Source organism: Syngnathus leptorhynchus, chromosome 2 (genome assembly GCF_054491065.1).
Source record: "Syngnathus leptorhynchus isolate UIUO chromosome 2, UIUO_Slep, whole genome shotgun sequence".
NCBI lineage: Eukaryota > Metazoa > Chordata > Actinopteri > Syngnathiformes > Syngnathidae > Syngnathus > Syngnathus leptorhynchus.
In genome coordinates, this window is record NC_141196.1 from 9,443,146 (window position 1) to 9,463,575 (window position 20,430).

At 39.8% G+C, this 20,430-nt stretch overlaps 2 protein-coding genes across 8 annotated transcripts; one reads left to right on the top strand and one right to left on the bottom strand.

Annotated features, from left to right (window-relative positions):
- Positions 1-1,121: 1,121 nt before the first annotated feature.
- LOC147060617 (regulator of cell cycle RGCC) lies at positions 1,122-13,013 on the bottom strand. Of its 5 annotated transcripts, none has more exons than XM_085901912.1 (7): positions 12,872-13,013; positions 8,470-8,579; positions 4,718-4,751; positions 3,815-3,979; positions 2,714-2,794; positions 2,120-2,182; positions 1,122-1,697 (listed from the first exon to the last, which is right to left on the bottom strand). In XM_085901912.1, the coding sequence occupies exons 3-7, from the start codon at positions 4,737-4,739 to the stop codon at positions 1,690-1,692; spliced, it is 339 nt and encodes a 112-aa protein (XP_085758038.1). In that variant the 5' UTR covers positions 4,740-4,751; positions 8,470-8,579; positions 12,872-13,013; the 3' UTR covers positions 1,122-1,689. The 5 variants fall into 5 exon arrangements, with proteins under 5 accessions (XP_085758038.1, XP_085758010.1, XP_085758020.1 ...); XM_085901884.1 differs by having other exon boundaries at positions 4,718-4,881; XM_085901894.1 differs by having other exon boundaries at positions 4,718-4,884.
- plp1a (proteolipid protein 1a) lies at positions 11,281-20,091 on the top strand. Of its 3 annotated transcripts, none has more exons than XM_085901811.1 (7): positions 11,281-11,611; positions 14,075-14,261; positions 14,999-15,155; positions 15,408-15,576; positions 16,207-16,280; positions 16,357-16,422; positions 19,125-20,091. In XM_085901811.1, exons 2-7 carry the CDS (start codon positions 14,092-14,094, stop codon positions 19,257-19,259), a joined length of 771 nt encoding a protein of 256 aa, XP_085757937.1. In that variant the 5' UTR covers positions 11,281-11,611; positions 14,075-14,091; the 3' UTR covers positions 19,260-20,091. The 3 variants fall into 3 exon arrangements, with proteins under 3 accessions (XP_085757937.1, XP_085757928.1, XP_085757946.1); XM_085901802.1 differs by lacking the exon at positions 11,281-11,611 and adding an exon at positions 11,845-12,434 and having other exon boundaries at positions 19,125-20,087; XM_085901820.1 differs by lacking the exons at positions 11,281-11,611; positions 19,125-20,091 and adding exons at positions 11,845-12,434; positions 16,748-17,315.
- Positions 20,092-20,430: the final 339 nt, after the last annotated feature.

The following is a 20,430-nucleotide window of genomic DNA, read 5'->3' on the forward strand; positions in this document are numbered from 1 at the left end:
CGAAAGAAAACCGTGGGTTTTGCCGTTGGCCAGAATACGGCGAGGGATCCTGAGGGTTTAGGAAAGTTATTTGAAGCTAAAATGGAAAACCTTTACCCAAGTTAACTCATCGATGTACACATCGCTATGTCTTCAAGGTTTGGCAGTATGGTGTAGTTAATGCGCTACATACATGCAATAGTGATCAAGAATTTTTGGACTTTTAGGTAATTTTGGCCTAAAGTACAATTAGTAATCCATTTGAGTTAATTCAGAACGAGGGACACATCGAAAACACGGTGGATAGGTGCCCTGGAAGACCGGAGTTGGTGACCCCCCTGGTTTAAAGGATGTACACAGTAGTATGCTTCTTCTACACTTAATATCTTATCTGAAACATTGCTCGTACGTTTGATAAAGGTTTTATGACGGTGAAAGTTTGACTATTAGGCCAAGTGTCAGACTGAATTGGTTTATGTTTCAGGTTATTATGAGGGTTAAAGAAATTTTTTATTTTACAGTGTTGAAGCTAAATATTTGTAACTTTATTGACAATATTTGACTTGTTTATTTCTCCGTGGACAAAAAAAAGAGGGTTCAACTCCGAACCTTTCTCATTACAGATGTCTTTTTTTTTTTTTTTTAACCAAACCTTACAATCTCATAAGAACATTCTGTCTCCAGAGTTGGAGCGGCGGTCGCAACCTACATCAGTTTCAGAACAAAGTTAAAACATGCATTGTTTTTCTGCGGCGCCTTTGACGCACTTCCCCTTCAAGCTGTCTTGGCTGCGTGTCTGAGCTAAATTTGTGTCTTTCCTCATGTGTTGGCAGAAGTGAAACTCAAAGCACGATCAGAGCACGCATACAGGAAGCAAAGTTACAGTGTACACAATGAAGAATGCTTGAGCAGACATCAGACACTGGCTCTGTTATAATACATGGCGGCAAAAGTCACACGGCACCAAAGGTGAAGCCACGTTGAATGGTGTTTCTTGTCAAGTATACGTTTGAAATGTTTGTGTTGAAAGTAAAATGTGGCCAGCAAATGTCACCCTGTCTCTTATAAACCTACTTTTGGATTTGGTTTTCATCAACATAAAGGGCATAAAAAGGCAAAGAGTGCAAGCAAATGGTCTTTTATTTATCCACTACATGCACTCACCTTCATGACATTTGATATAAAACAAAGCAATAACAAGAACTGTACAGTGAAACAACAGAATATAAATGACATTTTGATATTACACAGCAGAGTCTTAAAGTTAACTAAAGTGCTGCATAGTTTTGCTACAAAAAGCCTCCTTCCAAAAAAAAAAAAAAAAAGGATGCCAGAGGAATCGGACTGAATTCCTGGTTTAATACAATTGGGAATTTCAAATGAGGCATCAACATATTCAGAGGACTGGAGGCAGGCTTCTTAAATCGGACAGATGGAGGGTTTTATCGAGATTTGGGAATATGTCACACATCTTGGAGATGACGCTGCAGGCTCATCGTCTTGTGGACAAGGACGCAGCATCGTCAGGGGGTCTTTTTAACGATGAAACGCCCTTTTAATTCTGATCTTAACCTTTTCCCCTAAAGCAGCGAGGACAGGGCCGGCTCCCTCCGATGAGCTTTGCTGTAGATCCGTCCGTCCGTCTGCTCGGCGGCAGTCGGTCGTGTTGCCTCCCTGCAGCCTGTTTTCTCTGCCCCTCGACGGGGATTTTCACATCTCTGTGATAGAAAAGAGATGAGAATGATGCTCAGGCAGATGAGGAGAAGGGCATTCCACAGAAAATAAGACCAGTGTTTTGAACTTCAAAGGGTGCAATGATTGATTTGTGATATGAATTATTTTATGATGATAGTGTTGTCATGATTGATAGATATGATTCAAAGCATATTTATGAAATTTGTCCACTTTTACACCCGTTGCCAATTATAATACAATCTGTTAGTGTGAACACACAATTTACTGCCTGTTACACGTATGTTAGCAAATCAGACCTACAAGAGGTGCTCGGTGATGCCAAGAAGGAGGATGGGACACTAATGTATGTGACTACTACTATGGTGTGTAGTGTGTAAGTGTGTCAGTGAAAAATAAGAAAATAAAAGATTGAGTGATAGAAGCTCTAATTTCCTTAACTACACACCAGCAAGTTCCCGGTCCAACACATCAATGAAGCTCTCCAGCTCCCTTGTGTCTCCCAGCTTGGCTGCAAAAAGAGGACAGAGAGAAAAGGAATTAGAAAAAGAAAAAAAAAAACAAAGAGCAATGGAAAGATTTTGAAGCACGGCTCATTTCTTTGGTATTTCCATTGGAACAACTGCTGTGAAGTAAGAGAATATCTGATGAACTGCTTTTAGACAAGGAAAATATTCCGGTTTTTGTCTACAAACAGAGTAAAAGTTGGGCCCAAAAACTTGACAGCTCGCAACCTCCCACAGGGATCTGTCTGCATAACTTTCTGACATGGAACAGAGTAAGCGGCCCCTGCGGGTCACCCTTGTTTATTCCCATTGATATGTAAGCATCCTCGCAACCCAATACAACATGCATTTGCACCGATACAAGATGAAGCGCTGTGACAAAAAGCCCTGCAGGAGACACGGCAGCCACAGATAGAAGCTGTTGTGCAAAAAAAAAAACAACACAACAGAGCTTTATGCGTCAGACATAGTGGTCACAGCAAGAACAACAGTGATCGGAACGGCGATATGCATACGCTGAAGGGCGCCTTCAGTACCTTTCGATAGCAGCGTTAAGCCTGCTGTGTGCAGCTCCTCCTCACTGGTGTTCAAACTGTTGCCCAAAGATGTTTCACTGCCTGCAGGAGACCCAATTTTAGGATCACGCACTCATTGGCCACAACATTAGGTACAAACATACAATATTTTGTATTACTTCTATGTCATTGTATCTGGTATTTATAATATGACATAAAGTATTGAATACATGTTCAATACAGTTCTCATTTAAATATCCGTCCTAATGACATTTATAAATTGTAAAGTGCAGAATTTATGCCAAAGCTAAAGGAAACTATTTGTAGGTCCCCTCAATGGCTACTGGCTGAAAAGGAACAAATAATTTCATGCGTTGGCACCTTTATCTAGAGCCTCCACCAAATAGAATAGTCGCTTCCCTACCACATGCAGACTGCAAAGTTTCTTTATGTATTTACCATTACATTTAGTTTCGTTTTTAAATACAAATGACACGTGATTGCATTTTGTTATACCAAAATATTGAGTTCATTCAACCTTGCGTTTAATTTACATAATCCCCTACATTCCTTCAGCATGTCAATATTTACAACATCTAAAGAGGCAACATTTAGTACTCCCCCTGGGGGCTCCCACTTCACTACACAAATGTATCGCAGTCATTGTTAATCATTTTATGCCAACATTACGCCGTTGATTAAAAACACAGAGATCACACTAGTCCCGCAAACACTACTATTTTCTAAAACTTGTAATTTTTTCGGTCGAGAAATGCTGCAAGCTGCAAAATGAATACTAATGCGTCCAATGACTGCAAAGGTTTCAGCTTTTTTTGTCACAGGCCTCCCTTTTGAAAGACTAGAGGTCAAAACACATTCAACGATGCATCACACAAGGGAGAAAAATCCCGATTGTTTCTTTTGTCCTATAACCGTCTGTTTTTGCATAACTGCGAGAAAAGAATCACAAAGACTATTATGCCCGCAGAAAGGCATTAATATTCAAGGTGTATATGGATGTTGTCCTTTGGTACCATTCATTCAATGCAAATTAAAAGCTTGGAGGATTATTTGTCCCACACTTATTAATATTGGTTTTTGGAGGTTGCTCATTTTTCTTACTGTAATCAGAGTCTTCGACCCCGCTGTCGTCCCCCGGTGCCGTGCGGCTCTTGGCCTCTGTCAGCATGTGCTGGTATGCATGTAGGCTGCTTTGAGGGGGGGCCTGTAGCTCCTTCACCACATCTTGGAACTCTTGCAGTAGATCTTGCAGCTCCAACTCAAAGTCTACGTGGAAAATATGACACCACTTGATGAGGTTACTTCATCGCAACTATTTTTATATTTAGTATAAGCATTAGCAAGCAGGGTTGTTTCGAAAAGATTGCCTATAGTGTTTTGGGGGTCGTATCGAAACGTTTCTTGAGAATTTCATGAGGTTGGAATGAAATAAAAGCTTAAGCCTATACTGGTAAGTTAGGATGGAGTGGAGGTGGGCGATTGAACAACCTTTAAGGCATGAAAAACATCTCAGTGGTGTAAAAACACCCAAACTGTTAACATGGTGGTATTGATAATAAAATGTGAAACAAATGTAGAATGTGAGCCCTAGGCTCTGCTAAACGATGTCATTTCGTGCAATTTCTACCAAAGATATAAAAACAGTTCTTATTTACTTTAAAAGGAGAAAACAGGATGGTAAGACAATGACAAATCCATTTAGAATCTAAATATATGTGCTTAATTTTGGAAAAAAAAAAAAAAAAATCCGCATTTGTCGAATGACACGTGACTGTGAAAGTGGAAAATGTGAAAACATGAAACATTACAGCCGTGATCAAACCAAACGCGAGGTGGGCAAAAACGTGAAAGTGTAGAACAGTTCAAATATGATGTGACTAGGCAAGAAATAGGTTTTAAAAACATCAAATATAGCTTCTCTGAGAACTTCTTAAATGGTTATCTGATTGATCTCCATCAGTGCACCACTTGAAAACTAATGGCTCATATAGACGCTGGACTCACCTGAAGTCACTCCTGAGGACATAGTAGCGCCAATCTAGGGACGAAATAAAGAGCAGACTGCTGGGATCAAGGCGTTTCTAGGCTGACTGGAGCTGACTAGTTCTCTTATACAGCTGAGAGAGGGGGAGGAGGAGCCAGACACATGGAGGAGGAAATCTTGACTTCTACTGTAAATGGAAAGAAATGAGAGGAAAGGCTCGTCGGAAAAGCAAACATAATCAGGCATACAGGAAAGGGGCTATTACGCAACTTTGGTTCAGGCTTCAATGTTTTTTCCTTTGAAATACTCGCTGAGGATTTCCTCCCTTCACTTGTAGTGCTTATTATGATAAATACAATATATTGTTATTTATATCAACAGCTGTAGCCGTAACAAAGCGCTTCAGGCTCCAGCATTTATAGCAATGGATTAAAAACTGAAATGATAATCATCAGTGTAAAATAGGTCCCTTATATTCTCGACATTGCAGCCGTAGATATTTAAAATGGCGGAATAAAACTGATAAAAACAAAAAAAAACTATCTGAAACTATTCTTACCCTGGTTGGCAGTAAAAGCTACCACTTCCTGTTTGAGCATTTCTGAGACTGCTGCTCCTCTACATCACTATATGCATCTGTTAATAATGACTTCATTTGTCTTATTCCAATCTCAGTGGAAATGGACTCCAGCCCTCCTGTCAAAGGGTGTCAACATAATGAATGAGATGAATGCTGAATGCATGTGAGCGCTGCTGAATTTGACACATTAATCCTATCAAATGTGCTATCCAGAGAGGGAAAATATAAGCATGAAAAAAAGGTCCTTCTTGGGCAATGACTGTGTTGAGATCATTACTGGTAATAAATGACATTTTGAGCTGCCCAGGTATGCTTTGCCGCCTCCACGCTTAAGCTCCTATTGCTGCTTGGGAACAAGGCTAGCGTGTGAGGTTATGGCAATTGTGAATCTCTGAAATACAGCAGGTCAGTCAAGAGTCAAGTCAGAAGAAATGCCATGAATATCAACTTCTTGTGGCGTCTCATTACTGTGTGGTAGAGAATCCCCGTGCATTGGTAATCACATCATGTGAACCTTACATAAAATAGAAATATATTTCAGATAAGATGGAGCCGTTGAAGAGGAGTAATTGCATGACTCGAAGTTGAGAAAAGTGAAATACACAGGCTTTCCTTTTGGCGGGGTAGCACATACTTCTCACAGCTGAACTTTCTGGTTGCGGGCCTTCCAGACAGACAGTGCACGTGGAAGAAAAGGAGTGAGCGATTTTGGATGGCTCACTAATACTTTCCAGATCCGAACCAGTTTATGACTCGGGAATTATCTGCGGATGGATACAACACCGGGGATTTCAACACTATTGAGCAGTAAATGGATGGAGAAGCGGTTTTTCCTCCAGGAGAGCAAAGAGAATAAATGCATTCTTTAACACGTCATGTGACCCACAAAGGACCTTGCGGTTTTCTGTTTTCACAGAAAAATCAATAGTCGTGTTTCCAACTACGGCCTACTGTCATTGTCACTGACATTACTAATCTGGGTGTTTTTCTCATGAGAGTAAGTGGGATGGAGATATCTTAGTCATTCTTGTAAATACGGAGACATCATACCATGATAACAATATAGCAGAGAAGAGGAATGTGACATGGTAAACCAAAGACAACAATGGTGCACATTTAGCATGTTTTCTTGCTCTCCTTGGCATGTGTCCTTCCTAATCCCGTTGTTTGTCAACCGATGATTTGACTGCAGTGTTTTGCTCTGCCCTTGAGGTCCTTTCTGTGTTGGTCGTGAACCAAAAATGGTACCAATGTACAAATTGCATCCAGACTAGGGTTATAATAGCGTGTGATTTTTCACTATAGGACCTTTTGTTTTGAAATTAAGTTGATTTGAATTTGTTTTTAGTTTTTATTTGTTTTAGTCAAAAGGTCACTAAGTATAGTCTAGTAAATTTGCAATTCCGTACGGTCATACGTATCAAAATAAATACGTTGAAAATAAACTTGAATGCTCATGTCTGAAATGAATTGACAAAGCTGATAATGTAAGACATTTTTCTCTATAATTATTGATCGTTGGACAAACTTGAAATGTAATTTCAGTTGTAATTTTTTAAAGCACTTATTTTGATTTTATCTCATCATTGAAATCCTTTTTTTTTTTATTTTAAATGAACATTTTTATATATAATAAACCTGCTCCAGGCTGAACCGTAGAGAGTCAGCAATGTAAATCTACTTCCGCAAGTATAATAATCACAGTGAGGGAAGTTAATGATAAGATTTTGTCTTCGACCCATCTCCTCTCAGATCAGCGCCTCAAACTCTGTACGTGAGCCGAGAAGCTCTTTAGCCTCAATAGCCTCAGTGGTCACTATCGACCACTACACAACATCCACAATGGCAACGCTGATGCAGCTATTGTTGTTATAATGGTTAGCTAGCAGCCATCAGTGCCTCCCACCAAACACTGGGGTGTCATTACATGCATTCTACCAAATACAAACCAGCCACCGGTGATAACTATTACGACCATAGCAGTGCATCAAAGTCAGACGAGTGTGGATCAGAGAACCGGCCCCCACTGAGCTGTCTAGTGTTTTAGAAGTTGATTGACAGCAGCTTTCAAGATGCCTTACTTTGAATGTTTTGCGTTTCAAGTCTGAACAGCGAGAATGATAAATATCTGCTTTCCACCTCAAAGACGTGATGGAGGGTGAACGTCTTATTCTACCTGGTAGTGCAGCGATGATTATCTGAAGTATCTGACATCATCTACATCCAAACATGTCATGCGGGTGTTAAAAATGTCACAGGGAACGCGTAAACAGTCGGAGAAAAACAACAACTGCTTAAGATGCAAGCAGCGTATACAAGCTCAACAAACACACGGCTCGTATTTGGCCACGCTACAGGTCTACTGAGCCCAGCTAGATTCCCGTTTGAATCGCTGTGGACAGCCAGGATTTGATAACTGGGAAACACACGAAAAAGGCCCAAAGTCAACTGGGATACATTACGATAGACATAAAGAATGATAAAAAAACTATTTTTTTCAGTACTGCTGTTGATAAACACATTTGGAGTTTCATAAGTAAGGCAAACCCATTTGTGCTGATAGTGGTCAATGGAAAAAGGTGTCCACAATATATATATATATAAATATGTACTCTTAAAGCTGCTGGGTTAAACTGAACCCACATTGGGGGAAATAGTAACCAAAAGGGACCCACCTAATGCCGGGTTATTGGTCTGAGGATTTAACCCAGCACACTCGGTCAAGGTTTTCATCCACCAACACATAAAAAGAACCCATACTGAGGATTTGCATTCAATTTTCTTCCACGTCAGTAGATAAATTGTCAAAAAAAAGGTGACCGGCTCGAGTACGGCCAAATGCAATCTTCAACCCAAACTTCAGGTTGAAAATAATTAACCCCACCCAGAATCCAACACCACTCCTAAGCAATTGGGCTAGCAAGGAAAATAATTGCTTTTTTTTTTTTGTGTGTGTGTGTCTGTAGCAATTACATCATATCAGAGCACACGTGCAGTCACTCTGGATTAGATTTGCTGCCAAAGGCTATCATATTCGTTCAGCATTTGTTGTGGGGCAATATTTAGGAGAGCATCATCACTTCATTGTGGACAGTCACCAATGGTAACCAGTGCCACTTAGCACCAGTATGTAGGTTAATCTGTTGGTCAATGAAGGGAGAGGGGAGGGGTGGAGCTTTGCCAAATACCCACCTGGACAGAGCTGCATGAATTTTTGGTTCAAACAGCTTCAAAGGACTTTGTGTGCCGTGGTGTGAGGCCTGCATCCGTCTGCTAGTTCGATGTTGACAGCCGTTCCATACCTCAAAGACCGGGGGAAGAAGTCAACAACCAACAAAGCAAGAAAGGGCATTTTGATGAGAATGAGATTGCACACAAAGACAAATAACGCCTTAAATTAGAGCCTGAATAAAGCAAGTAAACATGGAATCTTCACTTGCATAATATCGGGGGGAAATAAGCATGCGTTTTAAACATTTCCTAAAGGCTTCTCTTATTTTTATAATGAAATTTGTTGAATTTTCTGACAGCTAATGTCAACAGAGAAACCGCAAAAGCGTTTCACTATAAAGCAGTGTTTATCGACATTGATTGAGCCAAGGCACATATTTATGTTAGAAAAACAACCTAGGGCACACCATCAAATCAAATCACCAACAAAAATGTCCCCCCCTCTCCAAAAAATGTCATATGCACAGGTTAATTGCTGAATGTATTTTCTGCCATCTAGTGGAAGAACATTTGATTGTTCTGTCTGTCACTATACATCACTGGCAAAGAGGGACAAAGATATAGTAAATAAATATTTATAATACAATGATTATCGCTAACATTAACATAACAAACAAAAGTACTATTTTGCTTTTTACAAATGTATGTTTGGGACCTCTGGAGGTTACTCACTAATTTGGAGTTTTAGCTCATAAAACTTCATATAAGGTACTTTCTAATGTGCCCCACATGTCTAATGATTGGATTCCAGGGTGGTAACTGCTTGAATAAAGAAACAAAAAAAGGAGTTAAAGTATCAAGGGGACAAAAGCAGCACACTGTAGGGACAAGTCATTGTACTCCTAAATAAGTGCTGTACTATCTATCATTAAAAAAAGAAAAAGTGCTTGACGTGACTGATTCAATGCAGTCAACAGAAAACTGGGGACATTGCAGCAAGGCCTCACTAAATCCGTCGTAATATAATCATCAGCCAAAGAGAATGTATTCCCTGAGCGATGACTCCCCCTTACAATATGTAATGGACTGCTGATATGATTGAGTCTTATCATGTTGGCGGTAAAGTAGTTAGACACATAAAGGAGGTGTAATGTAATGTTCCTCCTGTGTGGAGGTAGCAAAAGTCCCCAGAGAGGAAGCCCTGGGATGACCGCGGGAGGCCTTGCCAAAGAGCAGCAGAGGGGAAAGTACAAGGAGAAGTCTGCATTTCTCACCCACAGAGTTGGATCGCAAGCAAAAGCTATATTTGACTGCACGCACCCTAACGTTGTTTTGAAGAAAAGACAGCATAGTTTTCAAAGAAATTGTGCCATTTATACGCCGTGACAGTTGAAATATCAAATTACACACTTAGAAATCCTGGGTTGATAAGTGGTCCCACAAAGTCACATCAGTTTGAACAAACTATGGGTTGTTTTGCAAAAAATAAATAAATAAATAAATAAATAAATAAATAAATAAATAAATAATATATATATATATATATATATATATATATATATATATATATATATATATATATATATCATTTATATATCATATAAACCAAAAAAATCAAGTACAAAATAAAATACAACAAAAAAATCATCACTAACCCGTCATCCCTTAATAACTGATTGACAGTTGTCAAGAAATCAACTATATATCGGGTTGTTTTGTGCAAAGTCCAACTTCCTGGGTTTGAACCAGCAGTTTTAAGAATCTAAGTAATACTCTAAAAACAGTTGGTGTCAAAAACCAATGTTGGATTGCCTTTTGAACCAAATTGAGTATATTTCACCCAGCCGTATTTAAAGTATAGTACAAGACAGCAAATTCCACTAATGAGGGCAGTTTTTTTTTTTCTTTTTAACTGTACCTGCCAAGTCTTGCTCTAAAAAAAATAACCCAATTGGGGTCAATGAGGAACCAACTGATCCAAATGAACCTAAATTTGGATTATTTTTAACCCAACTGTTTTGAGTGATCTCTTAGAGTCACGCAGCTTCACATTTTAGGGCTTCATTGCTTCAGCCGGAACTGGGGCCCTCGACAAGATGGAGGAAAATGTGAACAGTTCAATTTTATTTGGGGTTAACCAGAATCACTTGACATTGTGGTAGGTGTGTCTTTCTCATACCTGACATTTCAATACGAGTGTGTAGAAGTTTTATATCCACTGTATGCCACCTATGCATGCAATCATCAGTAGGGCAGAATTTGCACAGTCGTGCTAACTAATTTTACTTTCAGGCAGCAGTAATAAATTCTCACCCATGAGGGGAAAAAAGTGGGGGGGGGGAAATCCCAAATGAGAGGTAGTAAAACATGATGTAACAGCCTGGTTAGAGGAGAGCAAGCTTGTATAACATGGCTGTCTCTCTGAGGATTTTGCGGCTGCTAGCTCCAAAATAAATTATCTAATGGGGCTCTACTCGGAGAATAAGTAGATTAATTTGGTGAGGAAATAAAAAGCTCCATGACAACATTACATATCCACCATTTGTAATATTATATATTCCATTAAATGTAATCATGTGGGGCATAAATTAAAACATGTTTAGAAAAATAAATCTTGCGCTTGCTGATAATAGCTATCATTTTTCTAGACCGGATTATTGGATGTTAAAGAGATATTGTATGGAATGAGATTTGGGAGAGGTTGCGGCAGAGGAAAGCTGCCACCTACTGGTTGAGATTCAGATCATTTCTTTTGTCTTTTCTTTTTCTTTTTTTGACCAGAGGGCTGAGCTGAATGAGAGAGCACACGTTCTACTCCTCTCCATGAGGCTCACCTGAGATCAATGATGCTGCATGCGTCCCTGATCCCAAAGTGCACACTCAAGAGAAGGAGCAAATCCATTGAGAACTTCTGATAGTAGCTTGGTTCTTACCTTAAAAACTCACAGGATTATTTCTGGCATAATCTTATACAGCGTTGAAAACTACCAACAATTTTTTTAAAAACTGTTTTATATTCAGAGAACTTTTCCGTGGCAATGCAAATGATTATCTCAAGAGACATCAGATAGTACTTGCTGTGATATCACTCGAGTATTTGGATTATTTTAAGCGACACTTTTTTGTTGTTGATGAAAACCTATCGAGGAAACAGCAGGGCAATGTAAGCAAAAAGCGTAGAAGTTGAAAAACTAGAAGCTTGGTTTACAAGGGATTTACATGGCATCAACTTTTTTTGTGGTGAACAATAGCAATTTGTGGCATGTGCAATGTGAGGCCGCTCAAAGCAGCATAACTGTGTTTGTGTGTTTGTGCGTGCGTGCGTGTGTGGGTGAGTGGGGGGGGGCGGATGGGCATTAAAGGCCCTCCTCCAGAAGCCCAGAAACGCATCTCATGTTTTCTGGACCTGGTATATTTTTCAATTCTGCAGTTAATTTTCATTCATTTCAGTCAATATGTATTGCATTGCGAATTCGTTTCCAATTTCTAATTCCTGGAAATGTTTCATATTTTGGCAAGGCTGAACAGAATTGCTTAAAGATTTACTCTTCAGGAAGCCGTTTTATCTGGAGCATTTGAATAAATCACGTCCGATTCTAATCGTGTTTCACAGTCAAATGTGAATTTATAGTGACGGGAAGACTTTCAGATCAATTATATTAAAAAAACAAAAAGTTTCCATTTGAGTGGGGTGCAATTAAATCGGCTCCTTTGCGCGTAGACTTCGCGTCTTTGCATAAAAACAACGCAGTCCGTGACAAAATTGGCCTCTTCATTATCCCCCCCCCCCCGCCTTTGGAGCTCATTGAAAGGCGACATTGTTGCTTTAAGATTGTTGTAGCAATCGCCGATGGCTCTGTCCATTGTTGGGCTAAGTTGGGTTTGATAACACTGGGGGCCGAGTTGGCGCATATGATCAGTGGAGCAGCTGCAGAGCACGACACAAGCCTTCACGTCACGTCCTCAACGCATCTTGCCAGACATGGGTGAGACTTCACGGCTTCTCTTAAAAATCACATTACAATTGCACCCTCGTAACGTATTCGGTCAACGTCAATTCGGTTTGGATCGGACTATTTTCTGCTTGACTCAATTCGGGTTTGTATCTTGTAACTTTGAAAATAAGTCAATTTACTACGTCTAACATATGTCTGGGGATTAGGGGGATTTTACTAGTCATTCGCATGACGTCATTAATTGGTTAATTGCCACAAGGTCCTTAAATCAGTGTATGTACTTTGACAGGCCACAATATTAGGTACACTTGAACGATCTAATACAAAAACTGTAGCCCAAAAAATCTGCGTTAAAACGCATATTTGTAAAGGCAGCTCATGATTGATTAGGTGTGCCTAATGTTGTGGCCCGTTAGGCTGCTCTGTCTTTTTTTTATTTTGTTTGAGTGGTGTTTCGATGCTCTCACCTGGCTCCCAATGGATGTGGGTGGGGGACAAGCGAGGTGTTTTTTTTTTGTTTTTTTTTGCTGGGAATAGGTGTGAAATAACTGTGAACGCTGTCTCTCTCTTTCATTGCCTGGCTGTGATTCGCTTTGCAACTTGTTCAGGCTCTCACCCAATAGTAGTTGAGATTGGCCCCTGGCCATGTAACATTGCCATTTAATGGATGGTTGGGTGTTATTTTCTCCCTGCTTTCTCTGCAAGCCTAATAAAGAAAATTCAAGCGTGTGTCTTCCCTATAGAGTGTATCATTTGGAAAAGTGGGCCACTTTTGTGCAAAGCATGCACAAATACACACTTGGCCACAACAGCAATGTCCTTGTGTAGAATACTCTATAGACTTGGCACTGCTGCAATGGTACCAACCACAGTCATCCTGTGTACATGCTCGTATGCAGTTTTGCACTGGGATGTATTCACACTTTCTCCTGTGAAGGAAGTCAATGAATGTGTGCGTACGAGTCGTAAGCACAGAGGTGCCTCTGGCTTTTGTTTGTGGGACATTGGTGGCCCTTGTTGCCCCCACCACGGCGTGGGACAAAGACTGTTGTCTTTGCGGTCACAAAAGCAGCATGTCTCTTGGTCAACCTCCCCCTTTTTCTCACAGTCACCATGCAGCCTCATGAATGGAGTCAGGGTGTGAGCTGGGGTCATATCAGACGCATGCCCTTGACCACTGCGTTCATTCACGCAAGACTATAGGCATGTTTGGCTTTACTAAATGAAGGGAAGTTTGTATGCATGGAAGCAGATGGCTCTTAAGAGGGACCTGGGCATTTCAATGTCAGATTCCAGTTGTTCCACTATATTATAAAGTAAAGTGTGACTTTACTGAAACTGGCTGCATCTTTCATAACTCCTTCATTCAAAGAATGTCCATTGCCACTTGCTGTGTATTTTCTATAGACTTTACTACCAATCGATCAAAACAACAGAATTGTCTTTTTTAGGCAGAATGTGCATTACAATTATTGAACGAATTACACTTGCATCTCACAAAGCACTTTAAGTTGAAAAAGAATGTCTTTTGTAGGTTTTCTAATGGAGTAAAAATGTTGAAAATGTCATTGATTGACTTTAGGGACCGTTTGTATATTGTGTTCTGGTTCCGTCTTTTGTTTTGTGTTTGCATGTGTGACTAATGTGTGTCAATTTGGCTGCGGTTGCAGGTTGCTATGAGTGCTGTATGCGTTGCCTGGGTGGGATACCATACTGCTCTCTGGTCGCCACACTGCTCTGCTTCTCCGGCATCGCCCTCTTCTGTGGATGTGGACACCAGGCGCTCACAGAGACCGAAAGGCTCATCGAGACCTACTTTGCTCGTAACCTGCAGGATTACGTCACACTTGCTTACGTGTATGTGGTACATTTAATAATGCGGGGATGGACGTTGCATTAGGTATTTGATAAGTGAGGAACACTTTGTTGGTATATAATTGGTATAGGATTTGAATAATCCTTTAAAGAATGTTCTGAACGCCTCTTTGTCAGTGTTGCTGTCAAGGCGCGCAGGATTTTCTGAACTTTTGTTGGGGACCAAAATGAATCAGATTGTCAGACAAATGATAACTTATGATTTTAGGGTATCGATATTGAGCCAATACAGTCTTTATTGTAAGGTTTCTGGTACTCTTAGATTCTGTTAATACAAGCCGTCGATACTTGAAAAGAAAAAAGATGGACATCATGTCCTCCTTGGCAGTAGGTGGCGCCATACTGTGAGAGTTTGATACATCGTCGAACCATTTTTTTGGTCATTGTGTTACTAAATTATCTATTTTTTGAGATCAAAAGTACTGGAGGTATTGGTGATAAATAGGCACGAGTGGCATCGAGCATCCCAATTCATTATCATGTTATAGTATTTATGTCGATGTTCTACCAATACAGTTAAGTAACCACTAACCAGGCCCAAATTTCTGATAGGTTTCTTGGGCTGATCAATTTTGGGGATAGCTGATGGCATTTTACTTTTCTTTAGTCAACCATTTGTCAGTAATGAATCAATCCAAACAAAAGCCATATCCCAAATTCAATGTGTGTATTTTGAAAGGCTGCATCTTACCCGTGGCTCTCCTCCTCCTCCCTCATAGCATTCAGTATTTCCAGTACTTCATCTACGGTTTGGCCTCGTTTTTCTTCCTCTACTGCATCATGCTGCTGGCAGAAGGTTTCTACACCACCAGCGTCGCCAAGCAAACCTTCGGGGAGTTCCGAAGCACCATGTGTGGCCGTTGCCTCAGCACCACGGTGAGAGTAATGGGGATCGGCAAGATTGGATGTGGCTTAATACACATCGGTCCCGCTGGGTGCCCGAGCTGAAAGTCTAGCGCCCTGTTAAAAGCCCTTTGGGAAAGATGAGTGATTGTGTCCAAGGATGGGTAGGGAGACGTAAAGACGTATTAAGTGATAATCGGAAAAGAGGTCAATGTGGTGAGGCGCGTGAAAACTCACTTGGAGTTGCTCACAGGCAAATGACGTTCATCCTGCTTTCTCACGTAGTTTATAGTGATGACGTACGTGCTGTCTCTGCTGTGGCTATTGGTGTTCGCCTTGTCCACCCTGCCCGTCTACTTCTTCTACAACATGGGGGCCACCTGCGACACCATCGACGTCCTGACCGAGACCCCGGCGAGCATCAACCAGCTGTGTGTGGATGCGCGGCAATACGGTAACGTTCATTCGGAATATTTGTTGATTGTGTCTGCTGATATCGCGTTATCGGAATTGTATTCGCATATCGGAATTAGCATCTGTCTCAAAATGCCATATCGGTCATGCCCTGGAAATGCAGATTGTATCCGTAGTGACAAATAATCTGTTTTGATTTGGGATGGGTTCAAATCAAATTTGAATCTGATTCGATTTGTGTAATTGGTAGTCTTTTTGGTAGCTATTAATACCTCAGCAATCCGGTTCTATTTAAAACAATACCACAATAAGAAAATCAAATTGTGAAACTACGTGAAAGTTTAAGCTACTATTTAGTTATGATGTTTTTTGTTTCCTTTTACTCATTGATTTTGCTAGTGGGGGGAAAAGTCACTTCTCCAGTTTACAGTGAAGCAGTTTTGCTAACTCCCCTGCTGGTGCGTAATAAACAAGAAGTAAAAATAGCCATGTTAATTTACAGCAGTTGCTGAAAAGCAGTGCTTTTTTTATGTAGGCGTCAATAAACTTTGGACCCAGGCCTGTGTTGTTTCTGGGTATTTTATAGCGTGTGCAGGAATAGCCAGCCTGAAATCATAATGGCGCGTGCGATGAATGCATCCAATTGATTAGCGCGACTTGACGTCAACAGGGCTCCTGCCGTGGAACGCCGTCCCCGGAAAAGCTTGTGGAATAACTCTGTCCACCGTTTGCAAGACGAGAGAGGTAACCGAGGCCAAAGATTGCATTTGAAGCGCTCGTGTTAGATCGACAGACACTCATGCAAATCCTCTCCTATCAGTACCGAATAACCTACGACCTCTACATTGCCGCCTTCGTCGGAGCGGGCATCACCCTCATGGCTCTGGTGAGTAATTATCCGTCCTTTGGGGTCATTTGGCCTTTGGCGGTATTTACGGCTCATGTGACGCGGCAAGCGGAGGCGACGAGGCATCCCGGGCCCGCATGACTGATGACTTTGAGGACTATCGCTCTCTGTTTCCCATTCTCAGCTGACATAAACATCGTCATAGTGCCGTAATGTCTGCTGCTTTCCCAGGCAGGCAAATGGTGGGCGCATTATACTCCCATGCCCCATTACATAGCCTATTACACGGGTGGGATCAAATTAATGTCATTAGTTTTTCCTCTCTTCTAATGAGCCCCCCGTGTCTGCTGTTCTCTTCTTCCAGCTGACCTATACGGTGTCAACCACCTATAACTTTGCGGTGCTACGCTATCTGGGGAGGAAAGGCATAGGTGCACGTTGTTAGGCTTGCCAGCAAGCTTTCTGTCCGACCACAACACGGGGGATTTTGAGGAACTGCAGCCATTTTTTTTTTCCTTTTCATCACTTGTGCCTGTGTGCACAACTTTTGGGTGTTGTCACGGTAACGGACTTTCAACATTTTCTTTCTTTTTTTCCCTATCTGACACTTTGTGTTTTACTTTTCTAAGAAGGATGCTTCAGTTTTATTCCATTGCCACTTCACTAATCTATTTTTATGTTGATTCTAGAGGTTTTTTTTTTTTTTTTTTTACTTTCTAGTGGTAACCTTCTAAAAACAATTGGGTAAAAAATAACCCAAGAGGGATCAAAAAGGGGTCGACAGTTTTTGGGTTACTGCGCATCCTTGCTGTTTGCGTGGGTTGCGGATCAGTGTAATTAATGTGCATTGATATTTTTTTTTTTCTCTTTTTACCCCCACATTTTTCAAAAATATACTGATAAACTTTGAGTATGCGTTTTTCATGAAAAAAAAAAAAGGGTCGGGGGAGGGGGGGCAGAAAGAAATGTATGTATAAAATTATCCTCATCCTCTTAAAATGCTGACCTCAATTATAATTATATTATATTTTTGCCTTAAAATCTTCTTTCAAAGATGCTGGACAAAAAATAATTTTAAGAGGGTGACTATAATGAAACAATAATCAACAAATGTGCCAAACTGTAAGAATGCAGAATGTATTCATTTATAGTAACCCCAAAAGTTGTTTAAAATGAATAACTTACAAAAAAAAAGCAATTTACAATATTTACCAAACCCAATTTACAAAAAAATCCCCAAAATTGGGTCAAATGAATAACCCAAATAGTATGTTCGGCGCTTTCTTGACCCATATTGGGTTATTTCCAACCCAACTGTTTTTACTGTGCAATGTCGATTTTGCTACCTACTATTCTCCAAACATGATAAAAACAAAAGAGTTAATAAATTAACATGTACTAAATAGTCAATTAGTAGCATGTGCAGCGGACAATGGGGATTATGGGTAACCTACCATTCCCCACATCTGGCTGCCATGGTGTGGCAAAGACGTATTTGTCTATTTTGGGACTTTTCTCACGAGCGGCCCCAACAATGGGCTCGATTCGTTTTGCACTTATGGCCAATGAGAAGTGGGTTCGGGGGCCAGCTGTCTCTACCGGGGGTCATGTGTCAAGGAGAAAGGGTGGTGTTTCTAAAGAGTCTATGGGAATTCTCTGAGACAGCAACCATGGCCTCTCCACCTCCCGTCGAACAATGGAAATGATGGATGAAGTGTGAGCTGGCTAAAGGAATTTTAGATGATTTTGTTGTTCCCTTCTCACAACAAAAGACAGTCTTTTTAAGTTTGATCGAGTACGGTCTGAAATTGTTTCTCATACTTGTGAGATGGCAAAAGTGCTTACTTAGCAAATAACCTCACTGGACTAAAATCCCTTTGGGGATGACTCCGTTTTAAAGCCGGAGTACAAAACATACATTTCTTATCATTTATATAAAAACAACCATTTAACAAACACAAGTAATGAATTAAGTAGTGTGACAAAATAGTATCAGATTTATTATTCATAAAGGTTTTGGTCTTATGGGTTAAGTTTATACTAAAATAAAGTAAAATAATTAAAAAAAAAAAGTTTATCAACTTCAATCAACTACTTTGAGACATTCACTCAGACAACTTCACAAAATTTTACCAAATCAGTATAAGATTGACACGCAACAAATAATCAAGTTTGATATATCTAGATATAAAATAAATGAATATACATATACTGTTTATCAGGTTTTTGTTTCACCCTTCACAATTTGAAAGTTGAATTCTACTACATTGCAATGTCAGTTTGAATTTGATTCATTGTTCAGCACTAATGGACATGGCTGGCTAACAGAAAAACAAATTATATTTCCTGCTTGTCTCCTATCAAGATAATAATGTCATTTTATTCGATGGGGTCTTTTCAATTTGCAGTCTCTCATGCTCAAGGAATTTTGTTGTAGTTATTGTATAACATTTTTTTTACTTATTGAGGCAGTATTAACTTTTAGACTTTTTTTTTTTTTTTTTTAAACAACATAGTTTTATTTTGGTAGTTGTAGAGCATTTGTCGAGTGGCTGGTGGCTTTTTTTTTTTTCTGTTGCTGATATTTGATAATAAAAGAAAGATTCCAGTTTTTGCGCAGAGTGCCTGAAAGATTTATTTACCTTACATAAACACTCCATCTTTGGCTTTCTGACATGTTGCGTGATGCCCATGTAGAGTTTGTGTTGGGCATTTTGTATTTTTTCCTCTTTTGTCCTCAGGTGCACTCCTCCATTCAGTTGGCCATGAACCAGGACAACGTGAGGAGGATGCGGTGCAGAGCCAAGAAGGAAGGCCATGACCTGTATGGCCAGCTGCGCTCCCCCTACCCTGCAAATTTATCTGACGCATTCTGACAGTTTTTTCAATGTAATTCATTCTAATCATGACCTCGGATTCTATTCAGTATCTTATGTTTTCATGGGAAATTGGCTATTTTGTGTTTGCATACCAAGCTTTGTGACCCTGATCGCTTGGTAAGTTTTGTTTGAACTGAGCTGTTACAGGTCAGTATCGTGCCAATTTACTGTTGTGTTCCCTAAACGTGCCTCAATTCCGTTTTTTCACAGTATAACCTGTGTGGAATTTCAATGTGTGTTGAGAATCTGTGATGTGCTTTTTAGCGAAGGGAGAATAAAACTGCAATTATGCATTGCAAGGACACAATAATTGGGGCACCTAACCATTCCTGTACAGGAAGGGGCCAAATATAGCCATTATTATATATTTTGTTGATGCAGACAAAAGTGATTTTTTTTGTTTTCAACAGTAATATTGATGAGGAATGAAAGGTTCTAATCTGAGTTGATGTATTGACAACAAATGCTTGGTAATAATTTTGGCAATTTTGTGGATTTGATCGTTGGTATCAATGAGGGCAAACAGAGAGGTTCTTTCGTCCCGTTTGAAATGTAGATTTATACAAAAACAGGTGCAACCATTCATTATTTGACAATCATTATCAAATTAAGAAAGATTTTGATAATGGATTGTTTAGAGATCTTGTTTCATTTAAAATTGACAACATCTGAATACAACTTCTCGACAATCAGTATTAAATTTCTGCAGTATTGAATGAAAGCGGACTTATTTTTGTGTTGGATCCAAATAAAACATTGGCAAACAACTGCTTTTACTTTGGAAAACAATAGTGGACATTTTGGCCTTTTTTCTGACATGTTATGACAAAACCAGTAGGTTTTATTTTTTTATGCACTGATTCCAAGTCTGCCCTTTTTTTTTTTTTCAGCACATTAGGTTTTCCTGATATAATTTGTAATATAGTCAAATATTTTGTAATCATAAATTAAGGGTGAGAATCAGCAATAGATGGAAAATCTGTATAAATGACTAGGCATGTTAATCTATTGTGCAAGGTCTTTATACTGTTGGCTAAACTTAAAGTAGCAAAGGTATTTCTAAGTTGTAGCAGAGGATGTAGAAAGCTATCAGTCTATTTTGCTGTTTCACTTATCACTCAGTCATAATACATCAGTCTGACAATGTGAGTTGTTGCTGGAAGTGCAA